The sequence below is a fragment of the Chelmon rostratus genome, chromosome 23 (assembly GCF_017976325.1).
Source record: "Chelmon rostratus isolate fCheRos1 chromosome 23, fCheRos1.pri, whole genome shotgun sequence".
NCBI lineage: Eukaryota > Metazoa > Chordata > Actinopteri > Chaetodontiformes > Chaetodontidae > Chelmon > Chelmon rostratus.
Window position 1 is genome coordinate 6435429 of NC_055680.1, and position 20564 is coordinate 6455992.

At 42.1% G+C, this 20564-nt stretch overlaps 2 protein-coding genes across 14 annotated transcripts in view; both read left to right on the forward strand.

Annotated features, from left to right (window-relative positions):
* The first annotated feature begins 5006 nt into the window (after positions 1-5006).
* On the forward strand, positions 5007-10977 carry LOC121626722 (kelch repeat-containing protein). Its single transcript, XM_041965388.1, has 13 exons — positions 5007-5204; positions 5546-5707; positions 5884-5965; positions 6252-6311; positions 6734-6968; positions 7118-7216; positions 7543-7674; positions 7787-7974; positions 8069-8265; positions 8367-8461; positions 8566-8620; positions 8891-8988; positions 10164-10977. The coding sequence occupies exons 1-13, from the start codon at positions 5122-5124 to the stop codon at positions 10394-10396; spliced, it is 1719 nt and encodes a 572-aa protein (XP_041821322.1). The 5' UTR covers positions 5007-5121; the 3' UTR covers positions 10397-10977.
* A 4920-nt stretch (positions 10978-15897) lies between these two features.
* mark2b (MAP/microtubule affinity-regulating kinase 2b) overlaps positions 15898-20564 on the forward strand; it is a 53036-nt gene continuing 48369 nt past the window's right edge. For all 13 annotated transcript variants that reach the window (XM_041964960.1, XM_041964962.1, XM_041964968.1 and 10 more), the window contains exon 1: positions 15898-17192. In XM_041964960.1, the coding sequence (XP_041820894.1) occupies positions 17142-17192 (51 nt within the window). In that variant the 5' untranslated portion in view covers positions 15898-17141. The remainder of the gene's footprint in view (positions 17193-20564) is intronic.

Here is a 20564-nt window from a genome sequence, read left to right on the forward strand (position 1 = left end):
GTAATTGTTTGTCCCCTTTCACTCCCTTCCCATATCTACCACACTGTGCTTGAATCTTTCTACACTGAACTTCCTGCTATCTACCAGCACATGTTCAACAGTTTCCTCACAGTTACAAGTCTCACATTTATCTGACATTGTTTTTTGTTCACTGTGTATAAAAAATAAAGTAATAAATAACTTCTTCTTTTCCACTTTCACCTCTGACTAACTGGTGACTACTATTGACACATGTTTGAATTTGATGTTAAACTCTACCCTTATTGTCGTATTTCCAGATTTCCTGCATGTCATGTCATTGTTCCACGATGAATTAGCATTTTTGCTCCTGATCTCCCGAAACACATCTCTAAAATGTCATTATTATTTCATTTTACCTACAACCTCATCTCCCTCTATGAGAGCTGGAGTGCTCTAAAGCTAACTGTTGCTGCACGGAAGGCGTGGATGATACAGTATATCATCAAATATGACAAATATGAATATCATGTGATTGTGGCTGGTATTGGACATCTTGTGGGATTTCAGTTATTATAATATTATGATATAGTTCTAGCATCATCTTTTGCCTGCTTTAATTCTGCAAAGTTGTGAAGTGTTGCATTTTCCTTATTGGCCAAAAATAAATTACTCCACTAGGTCATCATCACCACCTCAGTGACTGTTTCTCCAACTTTTACTGTTTCTATGTATCTCTCGAAAGTTCTTGCAAGTGTCCCAAAGTAATGTCACACTGTTAAGTTTTATTGTATTCGTTTGCTTTTGTTAAACAAATTTATAGCAGGTTATTATCTTAGGCAAACTGTCTGAAGGACACCTGTTGTCTCATGGAGGAAAGTGTTGCTGTATGGAAAGTTGTCATTAGCACACAGTCATGCTCAGACATGCAGTGTGTGCAATACACTGATTTCCCTGTCTCAGACCATTTACACGTCATATTGAGCAGACGGTGTGACTTTGCATACTGTGATAGAAACAAAACAGAACACACAGCTCAGACAAATTGCAATTCTTACAAGTATAATAGTCCAGCTGTGCTGTGTATTGGTAGAAGATGAAATAGGAAATTTAATTCAACCATAGAGTTGTTTTGACTTGGTCTGTCTACCCCCAAGTGGTGCTTTGGATTCTCCATTTTCCACGCAGAAGAAGGTTTCAGATATGTTTTACCTCCCTGGCACTGTTTAAAACATTGCACAAGTACATCAAGGCAAGTTGGAGACAGATTTCTTTTAAATCATGAGAGTTACCAAACAAGTATTCCAACACATCCACCCATTCATATGTACTATCACAATATATAGTATATTACCTATTTTCATGCACATTCATTTATCATGATCTCAACATAGTTATTAATACATAAAAGTGCAAACTTCTACATGTACAATGAACAAAACATTTGGAAGAAAGCAGTGGTTACGCTGCAGTGTGAGGTGAGCTAGCCGCTGCAGGACGTCAGACATGGCAGCTTTCCCAGCCTGTGCAGGTAGAGCAGAGGCTGCAGGTAGCTGCAGCAGGCTGCAGCAGAGATAGCCACGGCTATGTACTGACACCTCAGCGTTCGCTCCGGCACACGTCCTTCCATGGTCAAGGTGATGTTGAAGGGGAGGTAGTTGAGTGTGAGGACAGCCTGGATGATAGCAATGGTGATGAAGGCTTTCTTCTTCATGGAATTCATCTCTTTTCCCCTTGGCTTGCTTCCCTCCACTGTCTTCACCTTTTCCTCATTTCCTCCTTCCTTCCCTCTGCTCTGCTGTTTTCCCTCCTCAGCCCTCACTACTCGACTCCTGTTTTGGGGAGCCCCTCTATTCTCCTTCCCCTCCTTCCTCCTCTCCTTCATCACTTCATCTCCCGGTGGAGGTTTTTTAAGTGCTTTAAGAACAGACAGGCAGCAGAAGGTGTCTATGACCAGAACAGGGACGAACAAAATGCACACTGAGAGGGACGTGCGCGCTGCAGTTGAAGACACAAGTGCGTAAATGCACCATGAGACACCCAGACATCCCCACCTGTACTTGGGCATCTTGAACCTGGAGGGATGGGGAGGAGGAGGGAACAGAACAGAGAGGAGCGAGTCGCACATTAAGGACCGCATGTTTTCCACACACAGCCACTTCAAATCTCTGATCAAGTCACAAGTTTTCATAGTCTTTCAGGTTTGAATTCCAACTATAAACTGTGTAGAAATGACTGTTAAAGGTGTACGACAGCAGTTTATTATTGCACTTCCATAAGGTAAACCTCCACACTCTCAGTTTCAGTCTCACTGAAGCTGCATCAGTGGTGGCTGGGAGCAGTTAGTGTCTGTCACGCTGATCAAAGTCGACTAACAACAACCAGATTTGTACATTTAGTCAAGTAGTGCGCTGAAGTACAAATTTGAGGTACTTGTTCTTCAGGCTGCTTGACTATATCAGTTTTATGCAACTTTATACTGTAATCCTGCTCCAGACATCTCAGAGGGAAATATTGTGCTGTACCACAACATCTGTCTGACAGCTTATCTGACAGATTATCATTTTACAAACTCTTCTCGTCCAGTAAGAACCATGCATCTCCAAAAGTGCTTGAATGTGGAAACTAATTAAAACCGTCTTGGACTAGCTGGAAAATGCATTTCAAAAAGCTGAAAACAGGCAGTTTTTCAAGAAAAGTTGATTTTTTTTTAGATATATGTCGTTCTCACAGGACAGCGAGGCTGCAAACATGGTGATTTTGCAGAATATGATGCATTGCTGTAGATTCAACAGGCCAACAGTATATAACGTACTTCAAATGATCTCAACCTGAAACCTACAGCAGTAAAATGCAGCAGTATTACTGAATGCAGCAGTGATATTAATCCAAAAACATCAGAAATTGACAGGGAACATTTTGCTGTACCATGAGTATTTTTACTTTTCATACTTTAAGTATATTTTGGACCCCTGCAGGTCATCAAGACGCCCTTGCATCAAGGCCCTAACTGGCTTGGTTGTTTTTCCAAGAGAACAAACAGCATCAATGAACACACCATCGCACTGTGAATGGTATTAGATAGACAGTGATGGAGGAAGTATTTGGATCCTTTACTAAAGTAAAAGTACTATAAAACCTCAGAAATATTAGAAATAAATAAAATTATGGAAATTTTTAAAAGGAAAAGCAGCAGCTGCGTCCATGAAATGTTTTTGCATGCAAAATGACATAAACAATGGTCAAATAGTGGCCAATGGATAACTAACAGGAAGTGGTCTACCTGGTGTGTGTGGTTTTACCGTAGATAGTCGAAGGGTCGCACCACGGCCATGTACCTGTCCACACACTCCAGACAGAGGAGCAGTGGCTTCATAACGAGCACTAGCCTGGTCAGTAATGTCGTCACTTGCAGCACATGCTCACTCTCCCACGTAAAGTGGTTGTAAAATGTTAGGGGTAAGATCAGGTAGAATAACAGCTGGGTGAGGGCCAGGTGGAAGGGGAAGAAGTCTGCAGGACGGACACCGGCAACCTTCGACCTTTAAAGTTAGATTTAAAATGATAGATAAAGACAAAGAAAAAGAAAAAGAGATTTTTGTAAGAACTATTAACATGGCAGTCAAGGATAAACTTAGGATAAAATAGGATCTAGGATCTTTTTTATTCTTTAAATAGTTCATTTAATTGAGGATGCACTATGGGACTTTTTTTCCTGTACATGCTGTGTTACTATATTCGACCAAAGTGTCAGAAAATATTTGCCTTTTCCTGAGGATGTGACACACGAGCCAGAGGTTTAACGGGGCGCCGACAAGGACTTCAAAGCAGTAGGTGCTGAAGAGGATGCAGAGGCCTGCCGAAGGTCTTGATAATTTGCCAGCTCCAACATCATCACCATAAGTGTTACAATCTTTCCAGAAATATGCTAAAGCTGAGGAAGAAGAGTTTATGGCAAATCCGTTCATACTGCAGGAGAAGACAGAAAAATACTCATAATTTTGGTGTTTTTCCCCTGTTATAGTTAAAGTATAATGGCAAATAGGTAGATCATTTGTGCACGACAGTGACAATTTATCTACAAATTCTGAATATACACTAAAGTAGCTCTGACAAACCTGTGAGATGCTCTGAAGGCAGCAGGGTTTGTTCCAACAGTTCTGCTCAGTGCTAAGGTTCATTTGAAAAAGCTGCTGCCTTCAGAAACACAGACGTCACGTAGATTTGCATGAAAATGATGTGAACCTGATGCATACAGTGCACATTACTGCATGCTGTGAGCTTACTACATACACCTGTTGTGTTTTTGATCTTCAGTTACTGCTATGACTACATTTTAGGGGTTTTTTTTCACCTCAAACTGTTTTTCTCATATACTGTGGGAGGACATACTGAGCTGCCATTTAGAACGCAGCTGTCTAAAATAATCTGCTGTGTAGCATTAGTATTTTCAGATTGGAAATCCTATCTTGATTCTGTGTAAATTGCTTCACTGAAACAAATCGGTGATACTGCTATTTAAAGATGTGATGTATTGGCTTTTGTTTTCACTCACAAGTGTGATAAAATTTGTTTGTATAGCACCCGTCAGCAACAAGGCAAAATGTGCTATTCTTTCAGAGGCATTACTTAATAATTATAAACAAAGGAAACATAGAAATAGATAGAACTAGATAGATAAATAGAACTTTAAAAAGCACAAATTAATAACATATAATAAAAAATATAATAATGTAATGTAATATAGCTTCAGCACAGTACAAGATAACAATATTCACCACCCAGTTAAAAAAGGTGACCAGTGTTCTTGAACGCAGCTTTCGTTAGGCGTTGCAGTAGTGCTGAAGGCCGGCCTCTGATTGGCTTGCGGCTTGTGAGTGGCAGCCTGCAATGTGCTCGATATATTATCAGCCTGTACTGGATGGGCGGGAGTCTGATTTTGTAATATACTCAGTAGTGCAGACTCCACCCGCACTGAAACGCTGAACAACAAAACACACGCTCACAATCTTGTACCAAGAAGTCGCGCGGAGTTTAGATTTTGTACACATATCTGTGGCGGGAGATAGACACAACAGGATAGGCACGATATCGTTGTTTTGATATTTAAAATAGTGTCAATATTAAGTAGTATAGCAGGAAAGGTTGCGACAATAGACGCCTATGCTGGAGGAAAAGGTCAAAATGGATGATTTCGGAATTTATGCGGTTTTCGGAGTAAACGGTCCGCCTCAAAGGCTGCTGAGGTAACTTACGACACACAATGCATGTTTTTAACAGTAGCATCAATGTTAGCTACCTTTTACTTTAAAGCATTATGTCTGTGAGCCCTCATGTATCTGAACCGCAGTTTGTTTTTGTAAGTAGTGGTCACCAGCTCAAGTCATAAACCTTCATATCTTGCTCATAATGGCGCCTGTTTAAATTAGCCGTGTTTGTAGAGGAGGATGCGTCGGTTAGCCTCCCTGTTATTGTGAATTACATGCCAGCAAGCAATTTCCCATCTCGAGGCTAGTTTTTATGGCTGGCTGGAGAGACGAATATTCACTTAATTCTTAGTTTTTTTGCCTACTTGGTTTCGTGTCAGCGCTGAAGGTTCGTGCAGGGTAGCTGTTGCAGTTCCCCCAAGTGTCCGGCAGGTGGTGCTGTTCAGCAGCGGGCCGTGGGGGGAGAGGATCTGCGTCAATGCGGAGCTCAACGACGCTGACCGGATGCCCATCACGATCGGAAAACTGACTCCGTACAACAAGTAAGCTGACTCTCAGGGTCCCCGTGATATCATTGCACAGGAAAAAGTGACTGTGTTGTCATATTTCTGTGTTCTGTCCCATCCACCTGCTGTCTCCCACTGTCATCAAATCTGAATATCAATAATGAGATTTAAAGAGAAACCTTTCACTTAGTATAACATTTTGTGTCCTCCAGGTGCCTGTCATGGGAGCAGTGGGAAGAGGAGACATGGACGGACAGCGTCATACTGAATGTCACTCTGGAAGGAGGAAACCTGGTAAGTGAAAAACAAAAAAAACAAAGATTCAGGACTTGGAATAGCCAAACAATCTGTAGGACTACCAGTATGGGGATATAACATGGTCTGCCTTAGGGAGTTTAGTCAGCATATCTTTCATGTTCTTTTATAGCAATTTTAGTGGGAAATTACAATATTTATCCATTATGGTAGACAAATTTGTTGGCTTCATTCTTGATTTTAAGAAGAAGTGACACAGGTTCAAATCTATAAGTCTCTTCCTACACAAAGATTCATTAATTTTATGTACATTTCCCCCCCTCAGGTAAAAGCAGATTGTTCAGAACCAGAGCTCATCCTGGCTGTGAAGGAATACACACCAAAGGTAAATTGTGCAAATTATTTAATATACACACTAAAATCCCACACCAAGAGCCATGTGTAACATTTGTACTGTATTTTTAAAATAATACTTCAGTTCATGTGTACTTACTTTTGTGGTTTCCAACAGTAATTACAATGCCTCTCATGCAGAATGGGCAAAATCTTGCTGTTTTATGGTTCTATGCCCAGCATGCTTGTGTTGTGGTCTATTAGGGCTCATGTCAGAGGAGAAATTGGTTCATCCTGTTGACCCACAATGATCTTCTTTTTCTGTGATGGTGTTAAACATTGATGCAGAAATCTGACCTTCAGATGAAGGATACCTTGCTGATGGCTGGTTTTGGAACAGCTTACCTCTCCTTCCCGGTTTACTGTATATATATGCTGAATGATAAATGACGCAGGGTGTTCTGACCGTCTCAGGACACCGCAGCTCCCCTCGCAGCCCGGGAGCTCCACGGCAAGAGGAAGAGGGGCCGACAGTCAGAGGAAGACTGTGACGAGAGTAAGATGACGAAGAGAGGGGAAGAAGAGAACGTGTGTCCAAATGGCAGCGTGGTGGAGAAGACCACACCTGTGCGGAAGGCCAGAGGTCAGGCCAGAGGGGGGCAGAAGCTGTTCAGCAGTGGAGGAGATGCAACAAAGACGAAGGGAACAGGTGAGAGAGGCGGCACGTTTGCTGTGCCGAGCGTGTAAGCCAGAGTGGCATTGCTGATAATAATTGGTGCTAAAGACAATCCCATGGCTCGGTGCGGAGGAGTGAAGCGTTTCTTCCATCACATCTCCTTCGCTTTATCCTTTCTACAGCTAATGGAGCAGGAGAGGCGCAGGGGATTGTGGGAAGAACGCCTCCTCAGAGTGCAGCCAGGACGAAGAGTAGGCAGGCCAAGACTCCCACGCAGACTGGTGAGTTTCTACATACACATTGCATACCGTTTTAGTTGTTTTTTTTTCCTTTACTTTTTTGTCGTGTTTATTTACTTTTCAGTCCCATAGCTGGTGCTTGGATGCACATCGCCCACCTGAGGTCACAGAATGATGTTTTCTGTTTGTGTTTCTCAACAAGCGTTCAGTGAGGAATGTTGCGCAAACTTGGACAGACCACATAAAATCAGCACCTTGCCTCGCATCTGGTGCAAACTTGGAGTTGGCTGTGTCTGCAATGTTTACACTTGATCTGATGTTTGTGAGACATTAACACGTGAAATAACATGTGTCCGGTTCTCCTGCAGCCCCGTTGGTCAGCCCATCAGGTCGCTGGGGTCAGACTCTGTGTCCCATCGATGCTCAGACAGCTATTCTGATTGGAGGGCAGGGAGCCAGGATGCAGTTCTGCAAAGACCCCATGTGGAAGCTTTGTACTGGTCAGTCAGTCAGTTTGTTTCACATCAGGCTCCAGTGAGAATTGTCTGTAAGGGGATTTTAGTTTTCCAGTGGATCCATGTCAGACTGAGTGTTCTTGTCTCTGTCCAACAGAGGACATGTCCTGGGTTGCGGCGGAGACCCTGGCAGAGGGTCCAACACCAGAGGCCAGGATCGGCCACACGGCCATCTATGATCCAGACTCCAGGCGGATCTTTGTGTTTGGAGGCTCAAAGAACAAAAAGTGGTTCAACGACGTTCACATCCTGGACACGCAGAGCTGGAAGTGGAGTATGGTGGAGGTGTGTGCATGTGTGCGTTTTGCTTGTTTTAAGTCCATATTGGCAGCTCGTCCGCTTTCTTCACGTCCTCCTCCCCCCCTCTCGTCTCCTTCAGGCTCAGGGTAAGGTTCCTCCTCTGGCCTACCACAGCTGCAGCATGTTTCGGGGTGAGCTGTTCGTGCTGGGAGGAGTGTTCCCTCGTCCAAACCCAGAGCCTGACGGCTGCAGCGACTCACTGTACATCTTCGATCCCCACCTCTCCATCTGGTACCAGCCTATTGTAACTGGCGACACACCCTCCCCCCGCTCAGGGTAAGATGTTTGATCCAAGTGTCAGTCCTCCTCTCACACACATGTCACATAATGTCTTCATTTCCCCCTGGACTCATCCGCCCTCTTTGTTTCTCCGTCAGTCACTCTGCGTGTGTGATGCAGGAGAGGAAGATCTACGTATTTGGTGGATGGGACACTCCTGTCTGCTATAATGACATGTACATGTTGGACCTTGGTAAGCCACACACACACATCGAACTGCACACATGTAATATGTGAATAGAGGTAAATATGTAGCAGTGCATGCATAAATGATATTAAAATGTTTGTGTTTCCTAGGTCTGATGGAGTTTTCTGCTGTGAAAACATCTGGCAAAGCCCCGTCTCCTCGAAGGTACACAACTACACACACACCTGGAGTTGCAGCTAGTTGGATATTGAACCTCAGCATCATGTATCAGACGCACTGATGATCAAAAACTCATTAACCTTGATTCACATCAAAGTTTTGCCAATTTAGACGGCTGGCTTTGGTAAATGTAGAGAGACATGTTTATTGTTCAGAAGAATTTTGATGGTTGATGGTATCAAGACATTTCCAACAATATTGAGTCTTATTTGCAAGATGTTTTTGTGTGATTTCATTTGTGCTTGTGTGTTCCAGCTGGCACGGCAGCGCTGTGCTCTCAGACACAAAGTTCCTGATCCACGGGGGTTACAACGGAAACAACGCTCTCAGTGACACCTTCATCTTTGATATAGGTGAGAGGCAGCTCACACACACTTGGATTCAGCATAAATCCTTTTTTTTGTTTGTTTTTTTCCCAGGAGAGCTACTGGTCAACACTGATAGATGAAAGTTCATCCAGCAGTTGTCCTGCTTTTGTACTTAAGATATACCGACTGCCATTTTCTTGAGCAATTCTAATTTTCTTTCTAAGGACTATAATTGACAGCACATGCAAACATTTGTGTAACTTTTCTTGATAGGCAAATTCATTTGTATGTTTATAACAAAACACTGACTGTTAAATAGCCTTTACATTTTCAGGTTACAGGACCTTGTCTCACTCTCACTCAGACTGATCTCAAAACAAAGTGCTCCATGTTACTGGACAGAGCTTTTTGGTGCGAATAAAATGCAACTGAAAATGAACTGCAGTATATCCCGCTTCATCTAACATGTTTGTGTGTGAGTGCACACAGACAGCAGAGGAGAGAAAGCTCTCAGAGAGTGCGACCGTAAATTACAGCAAAACACAGTAAAGAGAGTCATAGCTGAAATGAAACCAGTGCACATAAAGGTAAATCAGGTAAATAACATAAATCAAATATTTTTGGCTGGCAGCCCCTCCTGCGGTCACGTCCGATCATGCTGAAAATCGACCCGTTCCCGTCACCGGCCAATCGATCAGTTAAGCTCTATAATTAACAGTGATTGGAAAAGAAAAAACAGAAAAGGTGCAAATCGTTTCACATTCGAGAAGCTGGAAACGTCAAGTGTTTGTCTTTTTATCCTGATACTGATCAGTAGAATAAACAGTTTCAGCAGCCAAACTGACCTCATAAGGAACTCACTGACAGCACACAGTGAATGTGGTGGCCGTGTAGAGTATATGATCACATTATGTGATGTGGCATGTAGCCCAGCAAATTACGAGAGCTGCAACTAATAATTATTTTAATTACCATTAACCTGTCAGTCATGTTCTCAAGTAGCAGATTAAAGTGCCAGAAAACTGTGAATAAGTGACTCTTATTTTGTCCAACCAACAGTCCAACACTCAAATATATTCAGTTTACTGCTGTAGAAAAACTAAGAACCAGAAAGTATTCAGATTTGAATTTTGATTTTGTTTCTTTGATTATTATACTTGTTACTTTCTGAATTTTGGATTAGTAAACTAATGACTTTTGTCTTTGTTTCACTGGTTCAGACACCAACAGCTGGACAGAGGTGACGCTCCCCCAGCTCTCCGTCCCCAGGGCGGGACACTCCATCATCTCCATGGAAACAGCCGGCCTCGGCCGTTTCTCAGGGGAGGACGAAGAAGCAGACGCGGGCTCCATCAGCAGAACTCTGCTGGTGTTCGGAGGCGGAGACAACGAGGGCAACTTCTACTCCGACCTGACGACTGTCACTGTGGAGGAACTGCTCGCTGCTATTTAAAGAGCGCGCGTCAGAGGTGAATCCTCACTGCCTGACTGGACGTGAAGCAGTTTTAACACCCCCACAGACTCTTCATTATTTATGTTCCTATAGTTTGTCTTTGTTTCAGCCCTCTCTTCTTTCTATTGTTTTTTTAAAGGGAAAATGTGCGATGTGCAGTTTGGACATTTCTTGAATACAGATCTCAAACTGTAAAGACTCAAGATTCGTCAGTCTCTCCTTGTGGATCCATATTGATAAGAACAATTGTTTAAAACATCAAATATTTCCGATTATTTTTGTCACCAAGGAGATGACATTTTTATGTACATAGTTTAATTTCTTCGTCAGGTAAAATGTATGTTTTTATCTTGGATTCATTTAATTTTTACTTATGAATAAATGGTGCTTTCAGTAGCCTTCATAGCCTCTGGACAGCTGCGAGTGCATTACCAGTTTTCATTTTGCTCCAAATCATGACACTGTTTGTATTTGCCATCATCTGTGTGTGTTTTCATGAAAAGAAAAGCCTCGGTTCCTGTTCCTGTGCTGTTGTGATCTGCACTTAGCGTCTGTCTTCTCTTAATAAACATTTGATCTTCTGCACTTTTCTGCATACCCTTCCTTTAAGTTGACAAAGAAAGCCACATGTGCTGACATGTGGAGACAGTTAAACCCACTTAGACTCAACTTAGACAACCTTTTTCTTTTGCAGAATAATAATTAACACCTTATTAGTCTGACATAAAACCCCGAGGTGCGCTTTAAACCAAGTCGTGTCAAACTGAAGTAAGTTAAATGAGGTTTGACACTTAAAATTTAAAAGGCTCGCCCCAGTAACGTAATGTCAGACTAGCAGAGTAACACTGATGTCATCTTCAAAGAGCCGGAGCTAAACGGAGACATTTTAATAAAAGATTAGCAGAGCTGGAGAGGGATTATCTTCATTTCTGCCGAATCACTGATAACGGTGTCATGAGTGGGACTGTTTTTTGACGGGAATATTTTCTCTGGGTTCTGCAGACAACCTGTTTGGTGACAGGAGGCTCATAAAAGTCACATATTTAATGTGCTAACGAGCAGCACATGCAGTGTTTCCATGTCCATCCCCCAGAGCAGGAGTCTGAATTACATTCTCACATCATTTAGCTTAATGATCCCACTGAGGGAAATTGAAGTGTCACAGCAGTAAAAGTAGAAACAAACAGATATTATGTAAACATTAAATATGAAGTGTATTACCACATTCATTGTCAAATAGAGTGATGAATTGAAGATGCTGCGATGAAAAATAAAAAAGTTCCTTCATTTGTCATCACCTTCACAGCAGTCTGAGGTGTGTGATCACTATGATCTGTGCTATGGTGGATCTTGACGAGCAGAGGCAGGAGAATCCCAGCGAGGACAGAACAATCCTGGAAAATATTTTCAAAGATGAGACGAGGACTGAAGCGAGAACACACTGATTTTGTGACATGTGAGAAAATGACTTTTTTTTTTTTTTTTTTGGTAACTTACTCGAAAACAGCATGGAACTGGTTTCACCTAGTCCGCGGCATTTCCTCTGGTGATGCAAAGGAAAGCCAGGCTTCCTCAAAAGTTTCAATTGAAAACAGATCAGTTTCCTCGTTTCCCTGCAAGACTTGCAGATACATGCTTTTCCCCACTTTCACTGCAAACCATAAACAACATTCTTAACGTCTTAGTCACTTTGGTCACAATTAAAGGTGATGTGGTGGAATTCTTTTGTTTTCTGTACGTTACAGATCTCACTCGCACTTACTCTTAGTGTGGCAGAGTTTGCACACACTCAACCTATTTTTGGCCTTGCTCACTTACTTCTTCACTAATTTTGCCCACGCTGTGAGTCAGCACCTGCTAAATTGCCAGGTTAAGGAGGGATTGTCACCCTTTCAGTCTGTTAGGCCATAAATTAGGCAAAAGAAAGATGATCCTTATACTTTTCCCACTCCCTAATTTTATGTTAGTATGTGTACTCTGCTCTCCTCCGCTCCTCTAGCTTGTCTCTTCTTCTATAATCATGTCCGGTACATCTTGTCTCACTCGGCTACAGCAAACATACATCAGAATCTACTGTAATTATTGCTGTAGATTAATATCCAGGAGCAGCTACATCAAGGCAAAATGCTCCTTCTTATTGATAATAACTGAATTTTAGACTGGAGGTCTTTGACACTATTAATCATATCAGATTGCTGATGTTCTTGGTTTCACTTGGCATCTCTATTTGGACCGCTAACTTTGACTAGTTTTAACCCTCTCTGCAGCAGCAGGTGGTGTTCAGGTGCTACGGCTGGCTAAGGGTGGCAGAGCCCACCTGTTGCAGCTGGTAGAACATTGGTTTATGTGGCAATTAGGGTTGCATTGATCTATCAGTTTGAGGGTTTACATTAGTATGAAAATTGCCAGTTATCACACCATGTACTGTACATTTGCTCTGCCATCTATGGTGCTGAATTCTGGCATATTATTGTTAGTAAAAAATATTTCAAGTTTATATCAAGTTTCATGTCATATCAGGATATAATATTTTGTTTTGAAGTTATAATAAGGTGTTTATTCAACCAAAAACTAATTGCAAGTGCTAATGATGATGATGATGATGATGATGATGAACTTGAAAATAATTATGGGGTCATTTTTGTTTTTTAGCTAATTCTAATTTTTCCCAAACTAGCTGAGCTACTCCTCAATCAATGCCCACATTCTGGTTGGAGAAAGTGAAGGAGCAGCTCATTACCACCACTGTGAATGCCCCCTAACCCCAATCTACATCTACAAACACATTCGGTCACAGCAGGCTCAACTCCAAACACCCTAATTAACAACATGGTCACGAATCAATTTTAAGTCAGTTTTATTGATGACTAAATAAAGACAGAAACTTGACGGAGCCCTTTGTGTAATAAATTTATAAAGCTCCAAGTGACTGAGAAAATCAGAGCAAATGCACTTCTGTGCACGTTTCTGCAACAACAAACATAAATAAATAAAATTAAAACAAAGAATTGCTCTAATTTCTTCCAAACTTTGTTCAATAACTGGCAGACTGAAAGCGAACTCACTGGTAACAGCCGGGCGGGTCATGCTCCAGTGCATTTGGAAGCCGTTTCGATCAGATGTCACAGTAATCAAGATCTGCATATTTCCACAGAGTTACCGACAGCAGGACTGAGCGAGATTGTTGTCGAGGTGAACTGAAATGCAAGAAGGCTGGAGGGGCAGCCTGACAATAATGTATCAACAGTCTGCTGCTGTATAGGACGCCAGCCTCGACTGAGCAAATGATTGGCCACGTATTAAAAATAACTGTTATTACAGCCTCAATCTGGCCGGATACATTTGGCACCCTGAAATAGGAGAGTGGAGATAAAAAGGCCGGTATTCTTTTTAATGTTCATCCAATGAGACTTAAAATACCATCAAATCATCTGCAATTAACAGTCTGCAGTTCAACCTCCTACTCGGTGTCATTTCTCCTCCAAAGCAAAAAAAAAATGTGTGTGGCTGCCAAAAAAAAAAAAAAAAATCAGCCTAATATTTATGGGACACACAGCAGGTAATGGTGTCAGGATAGACTGTGGATATATGAAAGGTAGATAGATAGATAGAGAGATAGAGAGAGATCCCTGTAATATATTCAGATATCCTGCAGATGGCGACACTTAAGCACATTTTCCCCTGCGACAAACTAGACTCACTCAAACCACCCATGGAAAATCCTCAAAAAATGTAGAGTCATTGAGTTAATGTGCTCATTAACATACATTTTCTGACATTTTTCAGCACATTTTCAGTGTTGGTCACAAAATGCTGCACAACGCATGTGACATCCGCTCTCCTGTGATCCACCGTCCAAATGGACACGCTCCAATACGCTGGAAAGAAAGAGGACACGTTCTGCCAAGGCAGTTGGATTGGTTTGAGTGTACACTGACAAGAGGGGCCTGGTGATACAGTAAGAGGCCGACAGTATTAAAAGATATGAATACACTTTTATGCACAGGAAGTAACAGAGGTGCTTGTCTCCTTTAACAGTGCATATACCCCTGGAGTACATGCATCCATCATCAGGGATGTGATTTTTTTTCCTTCCCTTGATTCATCGGGAAATCCTGCCAGTTGGATCCCCTCCCAGTCATTACTAACAAGCCTCTCATACCCCTTCATTTCCTGATTTCTTTTTTATTTTCTCCATAACATCCCTGTGTTGTGCCAATGCTGAATATTTGGTATTGTGACTGGTCTCTGCGGACCTCCTGACTGACATAGTTCAGGCATCACCACTTCCACTGGCAGCCATATTATCTTCTGTCAGTCCACGGCTGTTGCTAAGTAACTTGGAAATGTCTACGCCAGCTGTCAGCATCTCATCGTCACACTTACGGGTACATATTTACAAATGGCTCTTTTTACAGCTGTGATTGCAGTGAGGACCCATAATTCAACCACACCACAGTATAGTTCAATAACTATGGTTTCTGATAAATTCAGATGAAAACCAAGAAAATGTGCCATGAAAAATCTGTATAGTCAACATAAGGCAGCGGTATTTGAGAGAATAATGACTAAACTACCCTTCAACCAGAGGCTATCCAGTGTCAGCAAAGATCAGCCTATGCGCAAGCAAAGTTCACTGGTGTTCTGCTAATCATAAGCCCTGAAGAAAATCCCACACACTTTTTTTTTTTAAAGTTGGACAGGAACTACCACTTTGACAATAACCAGCAGTTAATATTTCCAGAAAAAACACCTCAAGACAATAACTGAAAAAGTGGGCACAGAAGTATAGATAATAAAAGCCTGCATCAGAATTTCATCATCGAAAATAGCAAGCCGTGCCTGGTTGTCCAGTTTTAAGCTCAAGGGTTGAAGTTTTCTTAGTATACGCCATAACTGTAACACTGGCATCAGGAAATATCTAGCAGCTCCTGCGGGTACCATGCAAGCATCACCTGCAGAACTGGAGTTTCTAGGGCGATGCAGAAAGCGGAAAAAGACTACATGTGCGCATACAAATGTTTGTGAATTAAACAAATCTTAACAGACTTGCTGCATTGTAGGGGTGTTACCGGGATGTTTATTTTCTGTGGGCCCCTGGAATAAACTGACACCACCGGCAATGCTACATTTAAAAGAATTCCATGATTCCATATTTCAGATCTGTTGTTTTTTTGTTAGTGTTCGTTAGTTTAGATAACTTAGATTTTTAGTGGTACAAGTAATCAAATTACTAATAAAATAAGTGACTCTTAAGGGAACCTAAGGCTTTGGGGTCCCCTGAGGGTGTGGGGTTCCATCTTCAGCAAGCCAGAGTCCATCCCCGGCAGGATGCGAAGGATGTGAAGAACACACACAATCCCCTGCACCTGTCATTTACCAACCTGGAGGAACCGCGGTCGCCGGTAAAGACTCGGAAAAAGCCGAGTACAGCCGAACGCAGAACGAACCCCCTCCCTCCTCAATCCTCCTCTTTCAGTCGTGGTGCAAGCAGCCATGTTGCCGCGAGCTTGTTCCGGTATCAGGGCAGGATCGTGCGCATAGACTGCATTCGGGCGCAGCTCCTCGCCTCTCTCCCCCTGTCGCCCGTGACACGCTCCTCCTAACAAGAAAACCCCAGTTTACCGATAATGGATTTTACAACTTGATGATTCCTGCTTCAGTCGTCTGGTCACGGGAATAACAGCGGTCGGTGTACCGACAGGACGAACTGGTATATCGCCACACTGCAGTGCAGCACTGGTGAACGACCTTATTCCAATCACGCAACACAAGGAAGAGCGCCGGTGCTTTCCGTGGATTTTGAGTTTTGTGGGTTGCTCTGTGGCAGTCACCGCCGCTGCGGCCGCAGGGTAATAAGCTAACTAGCTAGCTTCGCTGCGAAAGAAACACTGAATTGGTTAGCTACATTGGCTAATATTGGTCAGCCAGTTAGCTAGCGCAACAAATTAATTCGTGTTTCCCACCTGCCATGTGACCATTTTACATGGTACTGCTTTTATTTTTTCGGATACACTACCCTGAATATTTCACTGGGAACATTTTGAATGGTTTTGTGTAAGTTGGGAAGGTCGAGACCTCGCCGGGAATAACTTTGGCCTGAAAGTTTGTACACCCGGACCTTGTTTCAAACCTGAAAGGAAACGTCTTTGCCTCGAAAAGAGAAAAGCAGACGTCGACAGTGCGCTATGAAAACGACGCTGGACAAAAATTTGTCGTAGATTTCGGCGACAGTTTGGGCTTCCTTAGACGTTAGTTAGCAACGTTACAGGTTAGCATGCTAGCACCTAATTGAACCTTGTCTTGTTCAATACAACCATTGCCCAACTTTTCTTCAAGCTAGCCCAAGTAGCTAGCTGGCCAAACGTCAACGCATCGGGCTGATAGCTCGCTGGTCACAGTCGACGTAGATACGTGCTAATTGGGTACTGAATGTTTTTACACCCAGACCGAAACTGAAGAAGATTTTTACCTTTTCCTGTTTTGTGATTGTTGACAAACATGGGACGTGCGGTTGCTGCTAGCTAGTTTCTAGCTAGCTGGCTAACTCGGCTAGCCGCTGATGTGGGATTCAACTTGTTGATTCACGGGCTATCTGTCGCGCTGCTAGCTGGCTAGCACTGGACATCTGTTGGAAATCTCCCTCTACCATCAACTTGACAGGGTTTAAATGCACAATAGACACTGAAGAATCGTTCTTGTTTCACCGTTCCTTTCCCCTTTTTGGCAACTTCAAGTCTCAAAAATGTCAACAAGGATACCACTGGTGCAAGTTATTGAAAATTCGACCGGGCAGGTAAGACGTACATCAAAGATAACACGATAATGTTGCAGTTGATATTTACTCATACATCTACTTTATTTAGACATCTGCTGCTGAAAGGGGCCCTAGTTGGCCTTCCAGTATCTCTGGTTGTCCCTTTGCTTTTTCTCTGTCTCTGTTGTCTTTGCCACACAGCAGTGATTCACCAGCTTGCCTACGCACTCATACTGGATTTCCCACTCCTTTCAGAATAGAAGAACAAATTTAGGTTTCTGTTTAGTCTGTGTGTTGGGGCATGTCCTCCTACTTTGACTTTTCATTACTTTGACCGGTTGCAATACAGACAATCCTGTCAGCCAGTACCACGTGAATTCTATATAGCTGACAGGACAGAAACCCAACATTCACATATTATCCTGATGCATTACTGTTTCACCATTGTCCACGATTGTTTTACCAGCGTTCTTTATGAACCCTTGGCCATAGGAAGCACTGATAATCCATTGTTTAACGTGTCAAAACATTCAAGTGGTGTTTGGGAAATCCCCCTATTCCAAGAGGGAATAAGGTTGACCTTTATTGGAGACTTGATACGTTTTTACATTTCAATATTGGTGTGTAACGTCTATAGTACAAGTATGCCCTTAAAATTCCCTGAATTTGAATGGGTTTGGTGCAAATGCAAACTTGTAAGAAACAAGAATCTTTCATTGATTAATAAATACCTTTTAGGCAGAGGGGTTCTAGAGTGCTCCTGGAACCGATGTTGAATTGAATTCAGAAATATTATTAGAATTGGCCCCCAGATGTTGAGCTGGAACTGTTGTTTCTGGGTTCAGTACAGGGGAGGATTAAAGGCTCTCACAAAGAATATACATTCTTTTTTGACCTAAAACAAGTGACCCTTATCCAGAGGCCAAAGGACTCCTTAACACACTGTAAATACCATTAATACATGTATCAAATTGCAAAGTACTTTGAGGGTTGTAGATTTAAAGAGATCGCTTGTTTCACAGTTCCATTTCAGTTGAGTAGAAAAGCACCTTGGTAGTGTGCTTAAAAGTTTAAAAGACAAAGAAACTCTTTCGCTGTGCTCTGTGAATCATTATTAGAAGGCTGGAACAAAGCCCTTGCTTCTAAGACTGCAGTATCTGTCTTAATATTGTTGACATTTTTATCTGTAGATTCATTGTTGTTATGAAAAACGACACACACTCACATGAAAGCTATTATAGTTTCTGATACAGATCATGACTTGCATTACTTAGACAGCTGTTGACAAGAATCATGTGTTGAAGAATCTATTAAGAGCATTGGATGGAAAAATTTGTGCGTCTACATGTGGACAGAGTAGCCAGTGGATGATGTCGGCATGTGCAGAGCTAAACCTATTTCTATATTTGTGTTGCTTGAGTATCTATAAGTATATGAATGTAGCTGCCGTGAGTGTTTGGCGTGATATTGTTTTAGCAGTTGGTCAGCAGTTTTAATGAATACAGCAACATACATAGAGCAAAACACATTGGGTTAAAAAAGAGTTAAAAACACTGACAGTGTCTATTAAAGAAATATAATATGATACGAAAGGGGAGTGTTATTAAATGGTGATTTTTCAATCTGCTCCAAGAGCTGCACCCACTGTCAAACAGTTTTCTACCTGAAACATTGAAAGCCCAACCCAGGTGTGTAAACTGTGGCTGTACAGAGCCAACCACACTGCAGAGTTGCTCTTACCAGCCAGCAGAGAAACCTGTTGGTGCTGGAGACTTAAAAGGTCAAAAGATTTAGTCTGTCTTCGCTTCTTGTACAAATGAAATGCTGACGGAAGTTGTCTGTTGATACCATGATCTCACTGCAATCTCACCAGCCAGCACACAAACAGCAGTGTGTGTGCTGGCTTGTCTCACAGAATGGATCACAGCTTCCATTAGAGTGTACACGAAAGTAGATCAGCAATTAGACTGGTATGTATGTAGGTAGGTAAGTGTAGGCAAAGAAGTACAAACACAGAGTGACACATCTGTATTCTTACATGGCTGCACCCTTACCTGGAACAGCAGTCATAAACAATACAGTTGATTATATAATTCTTTGACTGTAGTGCACACGCGCACACACACACACACACACACAAATATATGGCCTCTGCATATCTATGTGAGGTTGATGTCATAGTTAAAGTTTTGTGTGTTTTAACATATTGGTATAACACACACTTGTACAAACATGTGAGTATTAACCTTTAATGTTAGCAAACTTCCATTAACTTCAGTGAGACCACTGTTTTAACCTATGCAGAGGATCCTGGCAAAGAACTGACAAAACAAAAACAGTCCATCGGAAAAGTTATCCAACAGCACAATGTGATGGCCAATCAAATACTTCCGAGCATACATATTGGGTAGAATACCCTGTAGTCGGAAGCATTTGTCAGCAAGCCACATGATGCTCGAAGGGAGATAAACTGCTGCTGTGATAACTTTAAACAGCTACACACTCAAGCAAGACTATAAAACCAAAGTCCAGTATCTTGTTGATTAATAACCCTCAAGCCGAACTTCCTGATAGGCCTTGTTTGTGTACCCTTTAGCAACACGTCTGTACCAATTGCGTTGATTTACTGTAGTGCTGTTGTTGATCTGAACGCACCCTTACTCGTCCTCCAGCACCGAGTGAGGATTTAGGGGTGGAAGAAAAACGTTTGGGGTCATGGCAAGTCCTTAACTGGGTTTGTAGGCAAAAGGTCATGGATGGGTTCTCCCACACTAACAGAGTCTGTTTTAAAGGCCATGTATAGAAAGCCTTTGGTGTCGGGTCTCGAGACACAAGACAAAATGTCACCAGGCATGAAGACGGGCTCAATGTTGTCATGACACTCTCTGATCCGTTCAGAGACTGCAGTGTTATGTTTTGTTCTGGTTAGTCAATGTACTTCTTGTACTGCTCTAAATATTCTCACCTTGTATCTGCAAAAAGACTGCTTAACTGGAATGGAGAGGCTGTTTATTGTGATATTTCTCGTCAGGTTAGTCTATTTGCGATTAGCTGGAAAGTTTGCATTCCCTTTTTACACATGTCAAATTATACTAAAATTTTATTGAAATGTAAATTTTATTTATAAAGCTCAAATTACAAATCACGATTTGCCTCAGGGGGCTTTATGGTCTCCAGTGTATGGCACCGTCTTTCCTCAAACCCACACAGGTTAGAGCCACACAGGAGGGATTCAAATAATGATGGAAATATTGATGGAAAAAAACACAGACCGACAAAGTGAGTTGTAAGTTAATGGTAATAAAAGTCTCAGGGGGATTTGCATTGTAAAAGATACTGACCAAGACAGATTACCATCCTGTCATCATAAACAGTCACTGGGCACATATAAGAAAGCTGTTAAATGTAGAT